Genomic DNA, 24,078 nt, shown 5'->3' with positions numbered 1-24,078 from the left:
TTGAAGACGTAGAAGAATACTCTCAAAAAGAATTAGAAAATGTAGAAAAATACTAACAAAGATGAAGCCTGTCAGTTTCTTTCAGCATTATGAGAAGATATAACTCTAATAGACAAAAACGTGTATAAAATAATATCTTCCTCTATGCTGCTCAGATCACCAATCTGATGCTTCCATTGGCTCCGAAAGGGGTGTAAAATACCAACGTACCTGACCAGAATTCTACCAGATCACTCTTTCATCTCCCACTCTAGAGTGTTGTTCATTGCCTGAAAACAGCGATCGCACGTTGCACGATTTCGCCAATCTCTCTTTTTACATAAAATCCTCTCAAATTAGCTAAAAGCTACATGCTTTCTTTTACATGTTATCATAATCTAGAAGTTGTCTACAGTTTTATGGATTTTTACAAGAGATAATATCTAAAATATCAAAAATTGGCTAAAACTTGTCCAAAAATCTAATATTTTTGGACCATGGACACTAACACTAATGTCTAAAATGGCATTGGCTCTCTAAATCAATAAGAAAGCCACACTTTAGATTTTTTTACACGGTGTGCGCGTAGCGACACAACAACGGAATCCATGGTCATTTATGCGTTGCGGCATTGGTGACAAGATGGTCACATATGCTACATCAGAGACATTATTGATAGACATAGAGAGCTACTATGATTCTTCTCTACTTTCAAAAGTTGGTATGATCGACATCGACATCAAGTTCTCTTAGAGGCACCTTGGTAGTGGCTTGCACACCCACTGCTTGAGTATCCACGGTTCTATCTAATGGACATTCTTGGAGGTACTATGATGGCATGTTATTATTGTATACTATATTGTACCCGATCACCCATAATCTGAGAGTGGATCCGGGAGTGGATGTTGGCGGATGTTAGTTCATGTATGAGTCTGTGCATGTTCTACTGGGATGGGCACAATTAGATATTTTAGGCATTTTATATTTGTCATTTTCATGGTGATTTAGACATTTACTGTTGGCCGACCAACATTTAATGTTGATTGACATGATCATATTGATGGCATATTTCTAGCCTATTTATTCAAGCACTCCCTCTTGTGTCATTCATTGTATCACACTACATACTTCCATGGCAATGACGACCAAAGGAAAGAGGGAGCCAGTGCCAATGCACATACAACTAGTGACTCACATTGTTTTTGTACTTTCTCATGTCTTGGTATATAATTCCATTTCCTGAGCATCTTTTTCTTTCTAAGTTCTTGTGCAATGTTCTTCTTTCCTTTGCAATGTTTCTTTTTTTCTCTCCATTCTTATGTTACGCAGTCTATTATAATAGTTTTCTACATTTCCATGATTACATCCACTTTTGACAAACAGGTGTGTCCCATAGGTGCTCACTTCTTTGTCTCGGGCTCTCCAATGTAGACCTACTTCATCTATGTCAATCTCCTTGAACATGACATTATCATGTATGTGAAACTCACTTTGTCTATCTCTATTATGTGCATTCAAATCCCTCACTAATAACACGTCCATAATGTTAGTGTATCTCATAATGTTCTCATGGAGTATATCGAAGGGCGATGCATCTCGTGTAACATAGGTCAAGTTTGCAAGAGAAAAGTAGCATACTGCAATTAATATATCCGGTGCTCTTTCTATATGTACTGATATCCTAAGTGTATTGTATGCCTCTTATCATCATGCTAACCTTATGTCACTGTTGATAACCTATCCATCCTTGTAAACAATCCATTTTCCCTCTTTACAAGCCTCCAATACTTTGGGCATGTGTTTTGTGCTATCTATGGTGGATAAAATCCTTATCCGAATAAATCTTCCAAACTGAAGAGAGATGAAAGTTTTTTTCTTCTTGTCTCCAAAACAAAGGATTAGAGCCTTGGACTTGAGTGTCCTCTTTCCCCACTCTCCAAGCACTAACTATAGGTAACTCTGAAGCCCCAATTTTGTCTACAAGTGTCTTAGCATCTTCTTGCAGGCTGCCTTTCTCCTCTCATCCTACCACTTATACATGTAATACCCTAGTTCATCTCCTAGCCTCTTCTTCCAAAGTAGCATTCATTACCTTAGTCTTGTTTACTGATATTTCCTTATGTTTTTTTCCTACTCTAATCCATGAGCTAGCCTCTTCTATTTGCTTCTATATTGTCTTTGCCACCTCTGCCCATGAATGGACCTCCCTTTCACATGCCTTCAATACCTCTTTCTCCTATAGTTCTTCTTGCACGTTTATTTCTTCTTTCTTAAATGTATTAAGCTCTTCCCTCAACTCTAAGACTTCACATTTGCAAGCATCGACCATGTTATGCATTTCAATTTTCAACACCTATATTTCAGAAAAATTGTGTGCTTGCAGTTCATTCTTACTCTTTATCTGTATATCTTGCATTTGTGCTTTCTAGTCTGCTAATAATTTGACTTTGATCAGCTCTTGTATTTCTTTTTCAATTCATGCTTCATAGCCCGTAGTTCAAAGTGAATCATGAGATGAATTTCTTCATAGTTCCTTTCATTCATGGCACATGAGGTCTTCCCAAGCCTATCATATCCTGGGGAGAGAACAGTCCAATCACACAGACCCTATGGACATAGGCCTTGTACTGTGTGTTCTTAGGAGGGGTGAGAGAGAGAGAGTAGAAAATAAAGAAAAAAAAATGAAAAAATGTGTATATATATATCATTTATTCACATACATACACACAGATTTTACACACACATAATATATATATATATATATATATATATATATATATATATATATATATTATTCATACACACATACATATATATTTTTGACTTTTCTAAAGTCAAGTGTTGAGTGTTGAAATGACTTGTTTTTTGGCTGATTTTTGTTGTTTTTGAGAGCTGAATGGTTGATTTTATGAGATGATTGATTGGTTTGGAAGTGGTTTGAGAGTGTTTTGGATGATATTGATTGTGTTTTGGAAGTTCATGATGATTTATTAGTAGAGATGTGATGTTTTGATTGGTTCTATATACCTTCTGTATAGCTTCTGTTTTGTTCTGTTTTCTCTCTGTAAGGAGGGATGGATTGATAATTGATGTAGATTGAGATCTTGTGAAAGCTTATTCAATAGTTTTTGAGAGTTTGGAATGGTTTGAGTATGAGTTATGAGGTTTTGATAACCTTCTGTAACCTTCTGTAGAGCTTCTGTCTCTATACTGTAACTGTACTGTAGCTGTTCTGGTACTGTACTGTGACTGTTCTGTATGCTTCTGTATGTGTTCTGTAGAATGTATGTGTAGCTTGGGAAAGTTTTCTAGCCTTGGAAAGATGTGAATACAAGTGCAAAAGAGCTAAAAGAAGTGAAAGAAGTAGCTGTTGAAGACTCAAGTAAGGACTGAAGTGAAGTGACAGTAGTGAGCTATGAAATGACATTGTAGTGGCTCTGGTGACTCTTCATATCAGACATACCTCTTGGGAGGGGTATCCACGACCTAAGAAGGATTATTGTGGGTGATTATGAGAGATTGTAGTGAGGATATGATGTATTATTGATGGAGAGAGAGAGAGAGAGTCAGAGATAGCTAATTCTACTAAAACAGAGTGATTGTATATGAGAGATTGAGAGAGAAGACTATGAAGATATTGAAGATAAATACTATGTGATGTATTTCCATTCAAAGATGGTGTATTCCTTTGCTTTCTTTGTTCTATTGATGGATTTTGTGAAGATATTGAAGAATATGGTTGATTCTATCAAATCCGTGGGAGATCTATATGATGCTGCATGAAGATTTGTTGTGCCTGGTATTCTTTTCTTCATTGTGATCATATGAAATATAATAAACAAGCTTGTTGATGATACAAGATAGATTTTCTTGCAAGAGAATTCCCTTTTCCTTGGTGTTCCTCTTGGGGCTCCATGTTTTTGGTGCACAGCCGGGGAAACTTGCCATCAACAAGCACCAGAAGAGGCTGAAAATGAAGGAAATGGCATTGCCAAGAAGAGAAAAATTCAATGGATGTTTGTAAAGTTCCTTCTTTCACTGAAGAGTTGGAATTTCTCATAATCAAAGCCACTTTCCACAAGAAGTTCATCCCACAATGGCGGAAACATATCACCATCATGATGCATGGTCTATGTAGTGGACAATTTCCTCTTCCTGATGAAGCAGCGGAAACTTGCATCTTGGTAGCAAACTGTTTGGGGATAAACTGAAGAGCAGAAACAGAGAGAATGACCATTCATGGAAGATTTGGCATTCATTGAGAAGTTTCCAGACATCATCAAGTGGGAGATTGTGAAGAAGCTTCAGGAGTCTTGGTCTGTGGAGGTTCACAGAGACAAGAAGGAAAAGAGTTGGAATTTGTTCGTGGATGCTCAACAGCAAGATACATGGGATGCTTGGTGTACTGATAATCTTCTGTTTGTTCAATTGGCAACCCACTGGAAGTTGGTAGACAGTGTGTTTTTCACAACATACATTGTTGAAACCATCAGAAGCTGGCATTACTATGATGATGGCACCACCATAATGCTCAGACGTATGCATTTTGACACCTTCAAAAGCGAATACCTTCCTCTGTGCAGTGGCATGAAAGCAGAATTCAAAGACGTTGAAAAGAAAGAAGTAGAAGAAATGTTGGCAAGACAGTCCTCCAGAGACTGAAGCCTTCTGTTAATCCTCTGTGGAGCACTAACAACATAGTGGAGCCAACCCCCTAATGAATGACGCAATAAAGAGGCAAGCGTTAGAACAAGTCCAGAGGTACGTGAGAAGAGAGAAAGCAAAAATCAGAGCTGAGAACGAGCTCGCAGCAGAAGCCGCCTTTGATGCCCTTGCGGAACTCTTTACAGAAGTCCCAATGGCACACCAAGTCCTTCCTCCTCCTGCTGGAGGTCCACTTCCAAGCCAGATCCGTCCTGGAAATATTGATGACAGGCCAGCGAATGTAGTTCCATTGCCAGTTTTTAAGGGAGAGTACAATGAAGACCCCGATCTTCATGTAGCAGAGTTTATGGTAGCATGTGTGGCTAACAATGCCAGAACCCCTGAGCATTGGTTAGCAATATTCCCCGCCACTTTCAAGGGCACGGCATTTCAGTGGTATGAGAGACAAGCAGCAGGAACTTTTGGCACATGGGACGACCTGAAGTTGGCCTTCCTCACTAAATTCAAGCATGAAGGTTTTGAAGAGCGGATGCGAGAGGAATTTATGGGCCTAAGTCAATCCTCTGGAGAAAGAGTAGAAGCTTATGTCTCACGAATGGAATCCATCCTGAAGAGATGGACTAACCATAATCTAGATGATGGCATTCAGAAAGGGGTGTTTCTCAGAGGATTACAACCAGAAGTCCGTAAGTTTGTGGAGCTGCAAAGACTAGCCACATTGCAAGCTGCAACAGAAGGTGCACGACTGTACGATGAAGTGGAAGCTAGATTGGCGATGAATCCAGGAAGAGGAGTCCTCCCTCCTCTGATGCCAGAAATGATGTACCCGCCAAATGCAGTCCCAAGGACAGTCCCCTACCCCTACCAACAGATACCCCCAGTATCACAGTACAGTGTACCAAATCCACAGTAGCCACAATCAATGCCTCAAATGATGGTTCAACCACAACAACAATGGTCCCAACCAATTTCCCCAATGCCAAATCAGCAACAACAGTGGAACCCTACCAACTGGAGCCAACAGCCAACAGTTCAAACAGGAGCTCTAAATCAGAATCAGAACAGAGACCCCTCTGCATCAGCCCAACCTGTTTATGCAGTGATTACAGAGACTCCTCAAAACCCTACAGCCAGTACCTCAGGAGGAGAAAGCTTGAAGGATTACTTATCTAACTCAGTTGCAAATATCAAAAAGGAGTTGATGGATGTGATTACAGAGCAGTTACAGACGCTGAAAGTGAATACCACTAGCATATCCAACGTTGCAGGAGCAGGAAGAGATGTGATGCGATCAAATACTTGGTGTTGTAAGTGACATCAAGCAGGCCATTTAGCCACTGAATGTATACGAAAACCAACCATTCCTGGAGCTTTCTGTTCCTACTGTTTGCGAAAGAACTATACAGAGGATATTTGCTCTCTGAAGGAGATGCATGATAGGAGAAGGAAGGAAGAAGACGCAAGATTCAACCTGCTGGAATCCAAAATAACAACACAGGATATTGGACCCAAGCCTAGAGAGTTTGGTCCTAATTTCGGTCCAAGGAGGTTTCCCTCTCAAAGTTACAGAGGAAGACAAACTGGCGGTGGTTAGAGATCAGAAGTGGAGTGTTACAGATGCGGAGAAAAGGGACACATTTCACCAAATTGTCCAAATCCCAAAAGGTCAGTGGATTACAAGCCCTTATACAGTCGATGCAAAGAAGAAGGCCACACTGCAAAAGACTGTCCAAGCCCAGCGCCAGTGAAAAATAGTGCTACTGATAGTCCGTCCAAGGCCCAAGAGCCTACCTCCAATTTAGTGGAATTGGGAGTTGCTGCCATCACGCGTGCAAAGAAGAATGAACCACCTATCCAGAAAGAAAATAATCCTCCTGCCAGAACAGTGAAGTTCAATCTTCCACCAGAAGAACAGAACAGAACAGAACAGAGCCTGACAGTGCCGTACAGAGCACTACAGTGCCACAGAGAGTCACAGAGACAGTTCCAGAGACAGGACCAGAGGTCCACGAGATAGACGAGGAAGAAGTGCCACAAGTGGCAGAAGAAGTCCCCATGATGCCCCTGTTGGAAGAAAGAAGGAAAATGAAAATGGGTGTTGCCCCATTCCCTAACCGGTTAGAAAAGCTAGTGGATCCTATTAAGGAATACGATCTGGTCAGAGATCTAGATACCTTTAAACCAAACCTCACATTCCGACAATTATTGATGTCTCCCAGTTGCCGAAAAAGGTTCAAAAGTATACTGACAAAAAGACGTGGATTAAGGATTGCTTCCTCAACAGCAACAAAGTCCAACAAAGCTCCAGAGCCTGTAAAAGAAGTGGATGTGGCTAACGCCTTCCTAGATCCGGGTACCCCAGAGACTGGCGTGTGGATAGAAGGCTGCTTTATTGCAAATGCACTGATTGATGGTGGTTCATCAGTGAACATTATGACGGATGTGACAATGCAGGATCTAGGCCTACAAGGTGTGCAACCAACCCAATGGCTCATTAGACTGGCGGATCAGAGCAGAATCAAGCCTTTGGGCATTCTCCCATATGTGAAAACTACAGTGGCCGGAAAAGATTATTGGCTAACCTATCTGGTGGTGAAGCCAAACTCTTATGGTACATCCTACCCTCTGTTACTGGGCAGACCATGGCTTTTTGAAGCCAGAGCAAGGGCGGATTGGTTCAAAGTAACCTTGACGGGTAGAGGACCTAACAAAGTGGTGTTGAAGCTATATGGTTCTCAAAAAGGACATGGATCCACCTCCTTGGAGTTATCTTCTGACTCTCCCAATGAGGCTACAGATGGCACATCAGCAAACGAAGATGCTGTCAAACAGATTCTTCCCAAGAAAACAGTGGCACGTTCCTTAACAGTGGATACTGTAAGCCAACTCCCAAAAGATGCAAAGCCATTGTCAATGGGTGAATACTTCCTGCCTGAACCAGGAACGATTTCCGAAATCACTTCTGACAGTGAGATAGAAGCATGGATGTATTGCTCTCCCTGTTACATGGCCATAGTAGAACCAGAGACAGAGGCAGAAGATGAAACAGAGAACCTGTTCTTCTCTTACAGAGCTCCTACAGAGCCAGAGACAAAGCCAGAGCCAGAGCCAGAGCCAGAGACAGAGACAGAGATAGAAGAGGAAGGAGATGATATTGAAGAAGAAGGTTATGAAAGCAAGATGGAAGAGTCTATCCTACCTGAAGAGGATATATATGAAGAAGAAGTTCCAGAAGCATCAGAAGCAGACGAGCTCATGCTATGGGACAGAATGGCGATGGTACCATTTGGTCTGGTAAATGGATCTTCTCATATGCAAAATCTTTATAAGAAATGGTTAAAGAAGAACAAGTCGTCTTTCAGCAATGGCTCTTGCCGTCCGCAACCATCCTTGCCAAAGAAAGATGATGATAATACACCGTGCCAACAAGCACCAGTCTCACGATTCCAACAGGTATCAGAGGGTCCCTGTTATGTGACGTTCCTGGACGGGTCATCAGAAGATGAGTCTTCAAGCCAAGAGGTAACTAATCGTGAAACCAAACCCAAAACGGCTCTAATCCCATTTCAACATCTTAAGAGGCAACCTAAGTCTCCACCAAAAGAAGAAGTTGGGTCTAGTGGGACATCAGAAGAGGACATCACTCCCTTGAAGGAGTCGGATCTGTATCCAGAAGCAGTCCGTGGGACCTTCATCCGTGAAGTAGAAGGTGAAAGGCAGTTAACTTTTGTGGATGCAGATGGCACTAAACGCCACTTGAAGGTGGGTAGCAGCCTCCCAGAAGAGGAGTTGTCAACCTTGTAAAACTTGTTGAAAGAAAATTTGGACGTGTTTGCGTGGTCCTACAAAGACCTAAAGGGGATTGATCCCACAATATGTCAGCATCATATTGACTTGGAGCCTGATGCCAAGCCAGTATGGCAACGACAGAGGCGAATGAACCCGAATTATTCCACATTGGTAAAAGCAGAGCTGCTGAAGCTTCTGGAAGCCGAGTTCATCTATCCAGTGGCAAATAGTGAATGGGTTTCACCCATCGTGGTGGTACCCAAGAAGAATGGCAAGCTTCGTATATGTGTGGATTTCCGCAAGTTGAATTCCAAGACCAAGAAGGATCACTTTCCTATCCCTTTCACAGACCAACTGTTGGACACAGTGGCAGGACATGAGCTTTATTCCCTTCTGGATGGATTCAGTGGATACAACCCGATGCAGATAGCAGAAGAAGACCAATCCAAAACAACCTTCACCACAGAATGGGGGACCTACGCTTACCGAGTGATGCCATTTGGGCTCTGCAATGCCCCTGCTACCTTCCAGCGAGTCATGATGGCTGCATTCCAAAATCATCTGCACGACTTTATTGAGGTATATTTGGATGACTTCTGTGTCTATAGTTTGATCCGTGAATACTGGGGACACCTGGAACAATGCTTTGACCGATGCCAGGAGTATGGGATTTCCCTCAACCCCGACAAATGCATCTTTGGGGTCTCTTCTGGAGTTCTGTTGGGCCACATTGTCTCTGCACAAGGGATATCAACAGACCCTGCAAAGATCGAAAAGATCGCAGCTCTGACAGCACCCACCAACCTCAAACAGTTGAGGGGATTCCTAGGCCATGTGGGGTACTACCGAAGGTTTATAGCCCATTTTGCAACAAAGGCCACTACCTCCTATCCACCCACTTTAAATTTTATGTGGATCACGAGGCCCTGTCCTTCCTGATGAACAAAGCAGATGTGAAAGGACGAATAATGAGATGGCTCCTTCTATTTCAGAAGTTCGACTTTGAGGTGATTACTAAGCCTGGTCGTTCCCATGTTCTGGCTGATCATCTGTCACGTATTCCACAAACTGCAGACGAGGAGCAGGATGATCCAGACCTCCCTGATGCTTCCCTATTCTTGGTACAAACTGTAACCCCTTGGTATGCAGACATTGCCAATTTGCTGGCAACCCAACAGTACCCTCTTGGCATTTCTAGTCGGAAGAGGAAGAAGCTTATGTTAGAATCAGTCCCCTACACCCTGTTAGGCGGTGCACTGTACAAGAAATGCAAAGATGAAGTGCTCAGAAGATGTGTTGCAGGAGATGAGATTGGGATTGTTCTGAAGGCTTGCCATGACGAGCCATGTGGAGGCCACTTTGCAGGAGAAGCCACAGCCAAGAAGGCTCTACTCGCAGGATACTGGTGGCCGACCATTCATAAGGATGCCTATGATTACTGTAAAAGATGTGATGCTTGTCAGAGAATGGGGAAACCCACCAAGACAAGTGCCATGCCACTGCAACCTATCCTTCCCCTGAAGCCATTTGAGAAGTAGGGAATCAACTTCATAGGTCCAATCGATCCTCCTACCAGAAGGAAACAGAACAGATACATCCTCGTATGTACGGATTATGTCACAAAGTGGTGTGAAGCTAAAGCCCTAAAGCGGGACGATAGTAACAGCGTGGCCCTGTTCATGTACGAGAATATCATCACCTGTTTTGGCAGTCCCCTGGAGCTTGAAAGTGACAGAGGCACTCATTTCATTAACAAAGTCATGGAAGAGTTGACAGAGCTGTATAAGATCTGCCATCGCAAGTCCACTCCTTATTACCCCAGAGCCAACGACCAAGTCGAAGTCACGAATCGCATCATCTGCTCGATCCTGACAAGGACGATTGCCACACATCGTCGTGATTGGGATGATCGACTTACAGAGGCCCTCTAGACGTACAGAACCTCCCATAACGCAGCAACATGACAGACACCCTTCCAGCTGGTGTATGGTACAAAAGCTGTTTTCCCTGTTGAACTGGAATTGCCCTCTTTGAGAGTGGCTATCAAAGAGCATTTGGGGAACGATGATTCACTGCAACGCCGTCTCCTGCACCTGGAATGTTTGGACAAAACTCGCAGGATGGCTCTACAGTGCATGGAAGCCACGCAAGCTCGACGTAAGGCTTACCATGACAGCTTCATCAAGCACAAGGAGTTCAAAGAAGGTGATTTGGTCTTAGCCTATGATTCACGATTTGGCAAGTTTCCTGGCAAGCTCCAACAGCGGTGGATGGGTCCATATAAGGTACTTGCCGTCAATCCTAATGGCTCTGTCCAAGTGCAGACCGTTGATGCCTCTGATGATCCCTTCCTGATCAATGGATATCGCCTGAAAAAGTACTTCCCTCCTTGGGGATCTTGACAATCATGGTCACCTGATCCTTTCCCTCGTTGGCGCAACACTGTACTTCTTATGATGCTACTTCTGATAGCCGTTCTTCAGCCACTCCTGATAAGGTGGACGCAACCCTCTGTCCCCTCAACCCCACCTTCCAGCCTTGATCTCTTATCCTCTATTTTTCACCAACGACAGTGGCGAGGTTGGTTCTGATACATGGTCTTTCTACCATTCCCTTGCTTAAATCGAAAAAGAAAAAAAATATAAAAAATAAACATATCGGTCATGGGAGAAAAGGACTTAAGTCCTTGTCATACCGACCTATTCTTCGAGAAAAGGTGGAAACACCCTCGAGAATAGAGGAAAACAAAGAAAAAAAAAAACAAGATAAGAAAAACAAATCTATCATGGGAGAAAAGGAAGCAATTCCCTGTCATAGCAGGCCTCGTTCCAAGAAAAGGTGGCAAACACCCTTGGACGGGAAGCTGGCTGTGGAAAAGGTGGCAACACCCAGCAGTCCAGAAAGTGGATTCATTAATGGATATCCCCAAGATCCAATTCCGAAGAAGCCTCCCTTGGTACGATGTGTCCTGTGTCTCTCTGCAGAGTGTCTAATTGTCCTCTAGCAGACGACATGACCTATCCAACACAACGTTCGATTTGATGGCTGCCTCCCTGGGTACGCCTCTTCAACAACTGAAGACGCGATCTTCATCGACAAACAATCGAGTGATGTGAGATTTCATCCTAAACGGATGGGAAAGTGAGTATGGGTTGCCCTCTGTATCTATCAGAGAGTGAGACAAAGGATGGGGCGAGTGACCAGTCTTTTCCCTTCAAATCAAATGAGAGGTGAGGAGTGTGAATGAAGTGTTGCACGCACGGGATGGGCCTCTCAATGCACAAAGCACAATTTGTTTCTATGCACTGCACTATAAGGCCCCCTGGCCTTCCTTCTCGCACCGTATGCCGGCACAGGGCGGGATGCACAGTTGCACTATCAAATGCGCACAATGTATACAACCTCTGCACAAGTGACCGTGAGGATAACATTAATGGTTTCTCAGGAAAGGACTGCCCTCCTGTATCTATCAGCAGAGCGTGAGACAGAGGGTGGGTTGAGTGTGACTGGAGTTTCTTCAATCAATTATCGAGAGGTGAGATTGAGGGACATTACGACACTTGGAGTCAGGTATGTTCCCATTTCCCTATGCACCCACGGGATGGGTCTTTGCCGTCATCACAGGACACGTCACCCTATTCTGTACACTGCACTGTCAGGCTCCCTTGCCTTCCTCCTTGCACTTATGCCAGACGGGTTGGACGCACTAATGCACCATCAACTGTGCACCCTGGCATACTCCCTCTGCACCATTCCCCTGTCGATTTCTAAACCGGGTACGTGATATGGGTTTCAATCATTCTTCCTCGAGTGATATTAGTCATGGGGCGAGTGCCAGTTCTTTCATTCCATTTGAGTGACTGTGAGTTGAGTGTAATATCCCTCGCCATCGGCGACTTTCCTGCGATTCCTTCAACCAGCTACCTCCTTAGGTGCTGCCGCGTGGTCCCTGCCATGAAGGATGAGTGCTGTGAAGATGCCTTGGTACCTCCTGCAGCCGACAACGACACAGGACGTGCCATCGACAATCAACCTTGATTCTCTACAATATGGGCCAAGTTTTTCTAACCCTACCATTTTTGTTTCTCAGTGACGTTCATGTTTTAAGTGTGGGGACGTTAGTGGATGGTCTGTGGCGTGGTCCTAGGTCCCTCTTGCTCGGTTAACCCTGTCCGTTAAGGTCTTTAGTGTGGGGACGCATCCCTGCACGTCTACATTGCATACCCCTCTGCATATGCCTCAACCTGCTAATGCCTCTATGCCATGACTTGCTTTTACCCTAATGGGGTCCCTTCCCACCCACTCGTTTATTTTTCACCCACCCTTGGGGCTGTTCCCTTGCAGTTTTCCTTCTTTCCCTGCTTTTGCTGTCCTGCCATGTGAACATACCCTACGTTCACCGAAGTCCAAATCCAACCTTATAGCCATGTTCCTCCCTCTGAACTGACTATTTTTCCTTTTTACCTACCCCTGTTCCAGTGCCCGGTTCTCGAGTTATTAATTTTTGAAGTATTTTGCGCAAATTAGCCGGTTTTCCATATGAACGCGCTTTGCTTGCTTCGGAACCGTGATCTGACATCATAGTCCTGACAACAACTTTCCCCCTGACATTTTTTCTTTTTATTCCGTGTCATTTTGATGCACGGTTTGTCCAATATTAATTTTGCGGGTTTTTCGGGACTTTTTCGTGCGTCTTTTTGACATTTTTCCATGTGAACCTACCTTGTTTGCATCGGAATTCCAATTTGATTTGACAGCCGTGTCCCCCGTGCCTTCCCCTACCTTTTTCCTTTTTCCTCCACCCTATTTCGACTTCTGGATTTTTTATTATTAATTTTTCAATGTGTTTTCGGATGTATTTTTAGTGTTTTTTGCATGTAAACCCCTCCTACTTCAACCGAAACTGCGTTCTGAGATGACGACCCTGTGCCACCCCTTCCTGCGGACATGTTTTCTTTTTACTACATGTCTTTCCGGCGAGCAGTTCGTCCAATCTTAATTTCCGCTTTCATTTTCGAGTTTATTTTTTGGGTTTTTTCCACGTGAACGCATCTTATCTTAGTCGGAACTATGTTTTGATGTGATAGGATTATCGAGCACGTCTTTTTGCACATTTTTCCTTTTTCCTGCACCTCGTTCCGATGCACGGATCTTCCAATATTAATTTTTAATTGTGCTTTTTGATCCATTTTTTGTGTTTTTTGCATGTGAACGCCCTGTCTTTCCCCCGAAACTCCCGTTGCCCATTTTCCCTGTCTTCCCCCTGTCGTCCTGCCCACTTTTTGTTTTTACGCCATTTCGTTTTGACGATCGGATTGGACGATATTAATTTTTCTTTATTTTTATGTGTTTTCACGCAACTCGTCCCGCGCGTGAACGCGCCTGTTTTCGATTTTACGCGTCTTAACGCGCCCCGGTCGCGTCCGCGTGCCTCGTCCCATCATCCGGGCGCTCTTCCGATCCCGTCACGGCAAATTCTTTTACCCCGCCCTGCGTACGGGCGCGGGACGGGGGTATGCCTTTCCCTCATGGGCCCTCCGCCCATTCTTTCCCCTTGGGCGCCCCCTCCCTTGGGCACCCTACTCCATGGATTCACCTCGGGCGCCTCTAGGTACCCCACCCCTTGGGCACCTCCCGCCCATTACCCCTACCCACCCCAACCCTACCCCTACCCCTACCCACCCCATGACCTCCTCCCGCTCATTACCCCGACCCTACCCCAATCCCTCCCCACCCTAACCGCCTCCCTCCCTTCCTCTTTCCTCTCCCTGCGTGTACTCCCCCTCCCTTGCTACTCCTCCATTCTCTCCTTCTCTGCTCCTTTCTCCCCTCCATCTCCTTCCCTTCCCTCCTCCATTTCCTCCTTCTTCCCCTCCACCTCCCTCTTCTCCCCTCTCCCACGACGCCTGAGCCCGCTGTAAAGCTGCCGCTACGTGGAGCCCTGGCCGCTGCTCCTCGCCGCCCCGTACCTGCCTCGCTGTTGCCGTGTCCCGCGTCACGCCGCCACGTCGGCGCCCTCCTGCACAGTGCCTTGTGACACCGCCCCGCCTGCAGCCGTCGCCGTCGCCCCCGCAGTACGTAGTCGCCGCCTGCGCCCTTCGCCCGCCACGGTCGCCACCTACGTGGTCGCCGCCTACATTCCGCCTGCTGACAGCGCCCTCTGCCCGCCCCTGCTCCGGCCGCCGTGCCGCCTGCGCCACCGTGGCGTCCTCCTGCCCTGCTCCTCGCCGTGTCTCCCGCCAGCCGCCCGTTGACTGCCACCTCACCGCTACGTGCCACCTGCAATACACACCACACATCCACTACCCCTCTAAGCCCCCCTTCCCCCCCTCACATACACACAATCCCACACACCCACTACCCCTCTAAGCCCCCCTTCCCGTCCTCACACACACACAATCCCACACATCCACCCCCCCACCTAAGCACCCCTTCACACTAAACCCACCTACCCCCATCTAAGCCCCCTTTCCCACCACCAACACCCACACACCCCACCCCTTGCAGGCCCCCACTCACACACTCAAACCCTACCCTAACCCACACCCGCCGCTCCCACACAAAACCCCCCTACCCCGCTGTAAGCCCCCTGTTCCCCCGCAGCAGCTCCCCACACCCCCTCCATAAACCCCCGTCCCACCCGCAGGCACCCTTGAGACGCAAACACACCTGCAGGTGTGTACGCGCGCGTGCGTGCTTGTTCGATTGTTCGTGCTTGATTGTGTGATTGTGCGGGATCGTGTGCGGAAGATCATTAGCCGGTTGCTGACACGCAGTTGCCCCACCGTCTATTTCAGGGTATTTTTCCAGATTTTTAATTCAAACACCCAAAACCTTTAAACAAAAAACAAACCATTGAAAATTAAACAAAAACCAACATTAACCAACCTTTAAAATTCTGCAAAAAAAATTCAAAAAAATCTAGAAAAATTCCTACTATTTCTGCAACCACTTGCCTATTTTTTTCTAACCTGTAAATTTCACGAAAAAAAATTCAAACCATTTTACAAACAATTTAAAATTCTTTTCACAATACTCAAAAAAAATAAAAACAATGAATAAAATTCATTAAAAATGCTAAAAAATTTCACATTAATTATCGAAAAATTCCTAAAATTTCCATTAACATTTTTCCTTATTTTTAGCATATTTTCTAAGCTGTAAAAACACTTCATTACACACCTCAATTCATCAAACGAAAAAACAAAAAATACAACAATCAAAAATAAAATAACATAAAAAACAAAATCCTTTTTTATCCAAACACCAACTAACCATCTAGGAAAAAAAAAATCCAGATATTTTTTTGGATTGAGGAGCGCACATTCTTTGCATTCGCATACACCCACTACCAGGTATTTTCCCTTTTATTTTTTATTCTTTTTTTTCAGCTATCCCAAAACTCACGATTAATTTTTTTTATACAAAAAATGAACTCTAAACACCACCATGGCACGCGCATTCGCGCTACACAAACCATTTTTTTAAAAAATAAAATAAACCCGCCGTTCACTTCGCACTCGCTAAGTGCGCTAAAGAGGCACTTTCATATTTTTAATTAAAATGAACCAGCCATCATAAGAACACGCGCTGGCAAAAAAGCGCTCCACATCACCTTAATTTGTAATAAATGAACTTGTATTTAGAGACCCAGTCTGGGTATCGAAGTCCGGGATTCGAATTAAAGCACCGCTTTAACCTAATAATTGGTAATTAAATTTTTAAGAAGGAACCGCCGTTTTCTTGATAAGGTTTATCCCTTAATAAAAATTCACACATTTCTTAATAATTTATTAAAATGAACCTTTCATTAAATTAATTCCCCCTCACTGCACTTAATTCCCCTTTTTAATGAACCCGTTTCGTAGGATGGGTATGCGAAGTCTTTGGAGCTGTCACCATGGTCAAACCTGTTTATCAAAAGTTGTGGTCTTGATATGTGTGGGTTGTGGTGATGTTTTGGTTCAGTGTCTTTGTTACGGTTAAGGGTACGGTGTGTAGTTTTTTTTTCTTTATTGCCTGATACGGGGATTTGGGTGTTTGCATATTGCATAGCATGAAGCTTTCGGTCGCATATGTCTCAAGGTCATGTCGAATTTTTTCTGGACTGTGGTTTACTTGGGAATAGTTGGTCGAGTCACGTTTTATCGTTTTGGTTAATATCTTATCCTTGGTTTTTTTGTCTGTTGCTTTGCAGACATTCTCATTGATTGTCTGTGTTTATGGTGTGTGTGTGTAACCATCTGAATGGCGTCTTCTCACGCTCCTCCCCCTATCCAGTATGTCCCACTAGTCAATAGGGATTACTCTTCCCTACTCACTTTTGAGCCTCTCACGAAGGCGGGACTCGCTGCTTTTGTGGCTACCTCCTTTCCATTGCTTCCAGAGGATCCATCGTTGTGTAATGAGTTTCTGGCCTCCTACAGCAAGAAGTCGGGACTGGTCCAGGGTATTTCTATGACTTTGACACCTCGAGACCTAGGGAAGGCTCTTTCTCTTCCTTCCAAAGGTAAACCCTTTGTTATCATTCGCCAGCTTTTCTCTAATGAAGAGATTTTGAAGCTGTTACAAAAGCAGACAAGGGAAATGCTGGATGTTAAGAAGGTGATCAACTCTTCAGGAGTTTCCTTTTCCATGATCATTGATCCTGTGTGGAAGATGGTCTGTCAGTTTCTCCAGGACAGGTTTATACCTGCAAAAACGCCATCCCATTACTTGTCCAAAGAGCTTTTCACAGCTTCTAGGATGGTGTTAAAAGGAGTAGCTATTGATTGGAGCACTTACCCACTCACTAAGATGAATCAACATTTCGTCAAAGTCACCAGGGGCAATGTTACTAATGTCACCTATGGATCGTACTTGTCTACCTTCTTGACCTACTCAGGTTTATAGAAGAGTGTGCCTCCACCTCCTTCATCAGATCCAGTACCTCCTCCTCCACCTTCAGATGAGTCAGAACCAATTGATATAGAGGATGATGATTCTCCACCTCCCCTGGTCATACAGCGCAAACGCTTGAAGCGGGTCGCGGATAAAGCTCCTTCAGTTCTTCCTTCAGTGCCCATTCCTGCTACCTCTGGCAGTGATCTCCCTGGTTATCTCACATGTAATAACCTGTTCAAAGCACATCGAGAAGGTTCGTTGGATATATCAGTTCCCTCACTGAACAGTCTAGTCTCGAGAGATGCAATTCCTTTCCTTTGTAAAGACATTCAGAGTTCCATTGAATTGTCAATAACAGCCTGTGTTTAACAGCTGTACGCTTCCTTTTATGAAAAGTTGATGCAGTCTACGGACCAGTTGCATAAGGCAACATCCGAGTTAGCCTCTACTAAGGATACCCTAGTAAATTTGTTTAAGCAGATGAAGCAACAAACCCAACTGATTGCAACCCAAAGAGATGAGATATCTTCTTTGAAGATTCAGTTAACAGAGGCTCAATCAGAGGTTACTAGCCTTTCAGAGGAGAAGGAGAGGATGTCCAAAGAAGCGCAAGAGTTCCAAACTCTTTTAGATGCCAAACTTTCAGCCTTACAGACTGCTAATGACACAGTGGAATCACAAGCTTCCCAAATCAAGCAGTTGCAAGATCAACTGGCAAAGTCACGGTCTGTTCCTCCAAGCCCTAATGTTCCCTTGATCTCTTCTCTCTCACAGCAGGACTTGGCAGCTCTTCAAAGACAGACTACCTTGTGTCCTCTCTTCCAAGATAAAGTGGAAAGATTGCAATCCAGGATGGACTTGCTATGGTCTACATTTGAGCAGTTTCAGAAATATGTTCCTCCAGACCATTCTTTCTTTGTCCACTACCAATTACAGAAGTTGGCCTTCTACATAAAGCTTTCCACGATGGATTTACCTCTTCCAGAGGATAGATGGAGTGGGGCTTGGTCTGCTGAGTTGCTAACAGAGGTGGTAAGGATAGTGTTTGAAGATTCTGTCACGACCGATACCATGTTGATGTCCTATATGTATCTCCGAGGGGACTTGTTGATTCCAGATGAAGTGGATATGGCTTGGTATGTGGGGGACGTGGTTTTACAAGCTGTTTTGTATGTCAATCATTTGGAGTTGCGAATAGATGACATGTTTCAGAGTTACTCCTCCAAAGTGGCTAATTGCCCTGATAATTCTTGGCATACCATGATTGATTCTGTGGTCCTGAATCAAAGACAGAACACAGCCCCTACCTATGCCCAGAGTACTAATCAACTGAGGGTGGATATCTTAGCTTATCTTTCCAAACATAATCCGTTTGATTCTACCTTTTTTTATGCCTATCATAGAAGATCTCTCTTAGGACCTTCTGTTCCTACCCTCCTGTATTACCAACAAATGGCTCACCGATATGATATATATCTTTCCTTTGTCAATCTAATTCCCCAACTATCTTACCCCTTCTTTTCCAACCTTCATCTTTTCCTCAAATTCCCATCTTTACATATTGTTCTTTTATTGAGGATAGAGTATTTTCCCCTTCTCCACCATGTCCTTCTCCATCCATTCATGTACCTTCTACATTTCCTATTTATCATTTAATACCCTTCCTTAGTGATTCTATACAAATTTTAGCCACTCCTTTAAATCATTGTTCCTTTTATAATTTTGCCTACCCATCTCTTCATCCACTTTTCCTTATTCCACTTCCCTCTCCTAACACTTCTATATCTCAACCACCTCAGTTGGTTAGTAACTATGACGGGTTTGATCATCAGATTTCCAGAAGAAGGGGATGGAGCTCGAATGATTCCCTTACAGGACCTCAGATAAACTGGCCAGTAATTCCAGGAGAATGGACAGCTGCCAGTCAAGCATATCAGAACTATATTCATTTTGCTCAGCAGTATTCACAGTCTCTAGATCCTTCAGTGAGATTAACTGCTCACTTTGCTTGGTACTTGGCGTATATGCATAGGCATTCTCATAATGATTCGAAGCCTATTCCAAAGTTGTGCATGAATGTCAATGTGAGCATTGATTCCCAGCAGCTAGATATATTGTACTTTCATGCCCTTTGTTTGCCTAGCAGATACCTTGTCCTGTTGGAAAGGATGTGCTGTCTTCAGTTTTTTCAGAATCCTCCCAAGACATTTGTAGATGAATCTTTGTCTATGGATCGTTTCCAAAATCATCAATCTTTCAAGAGGGATCATCTTCATTGATACCCTTTCCAATGTATGGTGAATGCTTTTTAATGATAAAATCTCTTTTTGGAGAAGTCATTCAGATGGTTGTGTTGTGTGTAGTGTTTGTATTGTGGGTTAATTTATGTAAAAAGATCGTGGTGGTTTCCTATTGGATTGGCTTTCGTGCGAGCTACATTTTGGAGAATTGTGGTGATGGGGTCGTGGTTGGAGAGTTGAAGATGCTGATGCAGAAGAAGAAGAAACCTCTTATATCACTTACAAGTTTGTTGAGATTTTCAGTTTGATAAGAAGTGTTAATGTATAAAGGGTTTTCCTTTCGTTGTATTTTTAATATCAGATACAGGTAATAAGTTGGGATCGTGGTTGGATGGATTGTTTTTTAAGAGATATTGAATATCAAAGTTGAGCTTTTTGAATGAACTTGTATTCCATTTTTCCTGGGTCGCGAGAACGCTTCCTTATTAAGTGTAGGGATATGTTGAGTGTTAAAATGACTTGTTTTTTGGCTGATTTTTGTTGTTTTTGAGAGCTGAATGGTTGATTTTATGAGATGATTGATTGGTTTGGAAGTGGTTTGAGAGTGTTTTGGATGATATTGATTGTGTTTTAGAAGTTCATGATGATTTATTAGTAGAGATGTGATGTTCTGATTGGTTCTGTATACCTTCTGTATAGCTTCTGTTTTGTTTTGTTTTCTCTCTGTAAGGAGGGATGGATTGATGATTGATGTAGATTGAGATCTTGTGAAAGCTTATTCAATAGTTTTTGAGAGTTTGGAATGGTTTGAGTATGAGTTATGAGGTTTTGATGACCTTCTGTAAGTCTTCTGTAGAGCTTCTGTCTCTGTACTGTAACTGTACTGTAGCTGTTCTGGTACTGTACTGTGACTGTTCTGTATGCTTCTGTATGTGTTCTGTAGAATGTATGTGTAGCTTGGGAAAGTTTTCTAGCCTTGGAAAGATGTGAATACAAGTGCAAAAGAGCTAAAAGAAGTGAAAGAAGTAGTTGTTGAAGACTCAAGTAAGGACTGAAGTGAAGTGACAGTAGTGAGCTATGAAAGGACACTGTAGTGGCTCTGGTGACTCTTCATATCAGACATACCTCTTGGGAGGGGTATCCACGACCTAAGAAAGATTATTGTGGATAATTATGAGAGATTGTAGTGAGGATATGATATATTATTGATGGAGAGAGAGAGAGAGAGTTAGAGATAGCCAATTCTACTAAAACAGAGTAATTGTATATGAGAGATTGAGAGAGAAGACTATGAAGATATTGAAGATGAATACTATGTGATGTATTTCCATTCAAAGATGGTGTATTCCTTTGCTTTCTTTGTTCTATTGATGGATTTTGTGAAGATATTGAAGAATATGGTTGATTCTATCAAATCCGTGGGAGATCTATATGATGCTGGATGAAGATTTATTGTGCCTGGTGTTCTTTTCTTCATTGTGATCATATGAAATATAATAAACAAGCTTGTTGATGATACAAGATAGATTTTCTTGCAAGAGAATTTCCTTTTCCTTGGTGTTTCTCTTAGGGCTCCATCAAGGTAATTATAGACCTTCCCCCCTCCGACCAACTTTAGGGGAGTTCAATGTTTCTTAGACCACACAAGATACTACCAACGGTTTGTATTAAACTATGCGTTGATTGCTAGACCCTTATACAAGCTAATAATAGACTTCGAGTGGATTGAAAAATGTCAATAGGTCTATGAACGAATTAAGCATGCTCTAACTTTAGCTCCTGTCTTAAGAGCCCCAAATCGATCCATTACCTTTCATGTGCACATTGATGCATCAAAATTTTCCGTGGGGACAGTGTTATGCCAACCTAGCAAACATAACCTTGACTATCAAGTGAGTTTTGCTAGCAAATAGCTACACAATCAAGTTCCTTTGGGAGCAAGTAATCTCACGGTTCAATTGCCCCATAAAGTTGGTTAAGTGACCAAGGCACACACTTCATCAACAATGAAGTGATTGCTCACTTATTATCAACTTTTTTAATAATCCACAGAAAGTCCTTTCCATATTCATACATTAATTGCTTATAAATAAAATGTGTATAACTTATATATATATAATAATGAATAAATAGATTAATATGTATGTGTGTATGTGTTATGCATATGCATAAATATATAGCTATAATCTATTATATTTATCAACATATTATTATTTCAACTAATTATATTATGTATAATTATCCTTCATGTATTATTTGTATTAATGATAATTGTAATATACATATTATAATTATTAATACTTTAAAATACTTAATTATGTGTATAATAATTAATATCCATAATGATGCAATAATGTAATTGATTGCATATTAATCATCAATTATTAATATGTCAATTAATTGCCAATTAAATATGTATAATCATATTTCAATCAATATATTACACACACACACACACACATACATACATACATACATACATACATACATACATACATACATATATATATATATATATATATATATATATATATATATATATATATATATATATAGAGAGAGAGAGAGAGAGAGAGAGAGAGGGAGAGGGAGGCTCAATGTGTGGAGATAATATACATGCCATGATAAGCTCAATGAGAATAGAAATCACCATTAAATGTGTCTCTCTTTGAGAAACTTTGAAAAATAGTCATAAGGGTCCTTTGGAGATATAGTTTAGATATGGTTTAGGAGATACAATTTAAGCTTGATCCCATTTATGATGATCTTTCATTCCCTATATATCAATGAGTGCCACTTCCCCATATATTGCATTTTCATGCATTCAACATTGTATTATTTTAAGTTACCAAAGATTTTGAAGTTTGGATTATGTTCCTTGTATCAATCTCCCATGAACCCTCTTGCCACATAAAACATGGTTTTGAACCCCGGTGTGAAGCATTGGTAGAACACCAACAGGAGAATCTACGTATCGAAGGGAAAGGAACGGTGGGGCAGAGCAAATGTCAGAGAAGGCATCTAGGTAAAAGTTTTCCTACATCTGTACACTTTTTCTTTGCAGAAGGTCGCTCCAAGTGAGAAACAGCATACAGGGAAAAGAAAACACTATTTACAGGCCACAAAAACACACTAACTGGTCAAAAGCCAAAAATATCAAAGCAATCTTACTTACAGAATTTTGGCTCAATTTCGATTCTGATCTGAAGGCCTGCGGATGAACACAAAACACTAGTATGTCCATTTGAGGACCCAATAGAGAACAATCTGATTCTTTTGCCTTCCTTGATCGCAAACGTATCATGTTTGAAGGTAAATCTTCATCTTCTTCTCGACTAAATTTCTCATAGTGTACACGGTACTGTTTACCTTTCTTCTCTAGCAATTTGATGTCCCACCAAGCACCAATGTTTTGAGCCTCTAATACTGCAATCACTCATTTAGAAAGAAAATTTATCAAAGCTACCCTTATTACATGTGCTTTTGAAACCACATTCTACCATTGTGATTCGCTACAATCAAGGCAATTGATACTATATTTGCAATAGCACAGACTTAGACTTAGTTAAAGAAAATCTTTAACATGTAACATTGTCTACTCGCATGGTCATACAATCAAAATGTTTTGGGAGAGAAGCCTAGAATCATAGTCTGTGTTGCATGAAGTAAGAGATGAAATATTGAGTTCAGCTCTCATCAATGGTAGGGAAGAAGCCTACTATTCTAGTCTATGTTGAAGAAAACAGGACATGAAATATTTCTCATCAATGCTTGTAGCAGCTGTTAGCAACATGTAAATAAATGACTAGCCTCTCATTCATCCAACCCTGCTCTTAGCCCCTCAACTTGCCTATGTTACCAGAGTATTTACTTTCCTTGGAGCCCTTGCCCAGCTAATGTGGTTCTCTTCGCTGCTAAGTGCAAAGTTGATCTATAAGTTTGCACACAACCCTAGTAGTTTGGACAAACCATTCAGAAGATCTGCTATGAGTAAAGGGGTCTGCAATGCTTGATAATTTTGTCACATGAGGTCAGGAGCTTTGCCACAGTTGATCATGTCTTCAAATTGAAAGTTATTAACAAAGAAGTTCATGCAAAGAAACCAAAATTTCATTTTGTAACATTGGCTTCCAAAGACACCTTTGACTTGGTCTTCTTAAGGCACATAATGGAATTCCGCCATGATCTAATTTGGGCAATTACTGAACTATACGATTTGATCATTAGAATGGTGCAGACACCAGATCAACTGTCACAGCAATTGGAGCAAAGCTTCGTCCCTACATTGTTGGTCTACACACAGTACTTTCCAAATGTAGAAATAATTTTAGAAAAGTTGAAAATATCCTATTGCAAAATTGTGTACCCCTGCTAAGGTGATCTACCAATTGGTGTTAGGTCAACACCAATATCTGAATCTGAAAGGAAACTAAAACAGCAAACAAATCTCTCACATTTGACTCCTCAACTCACTATGATAGAGTCAAGAAACTCACAACTCACTCAAGAAGGAAATTTCCCC

At 42.4% G+C, this 24,078-nt stretch overlaps 1 protein-coding gene across 3 annotated transcripts in view; it reads right to left on the bottom strand.

The window, feature by feature from the left end:
- Positions 1–24,078, bottom strand: part of LOC148010956 (protein CHROMATIN REMODELING 35-like) — a 120,303-nt gene that overhangs the window by 68,802 nt on the left and 27,423 nt on the right. For all 3 annotated transcript variants that reach the window (XM_087671915.1, XM_087671916.1, XM_087671917.1), the window contains exon 2: positions 22,732–22,982. In XM_087671915.1, coding sequence (XP_087528041.1) covers positions 22,732–22,982 — 251 coding nt within the window. The remainder of the gene's footprint in view (positions 1–22,731; positions 22,983–24,078) is intronic.

The sequence above is a fragment of the Lygodium microphyllum genome, chromosome 29 (assembly GCF_053477565.2).
Source record: "Lygodium microphyllum isolate KBCC chromosome 29, Lygodium_microphyllum_v1.1.10, whole genome shotgun sequence".
NCBI lineage: Eukaryota > Viridiplantae > Streptophyta > Polypodiopsida > Schizaeales > Lygodiaceae > Lygodium > Lygodium microphyllum.
The sequence above is the reverse complement of the archived record's forward strand: the minus strand, read 5'-3'. Positions and strand labels throughout refer to the sequence as shown.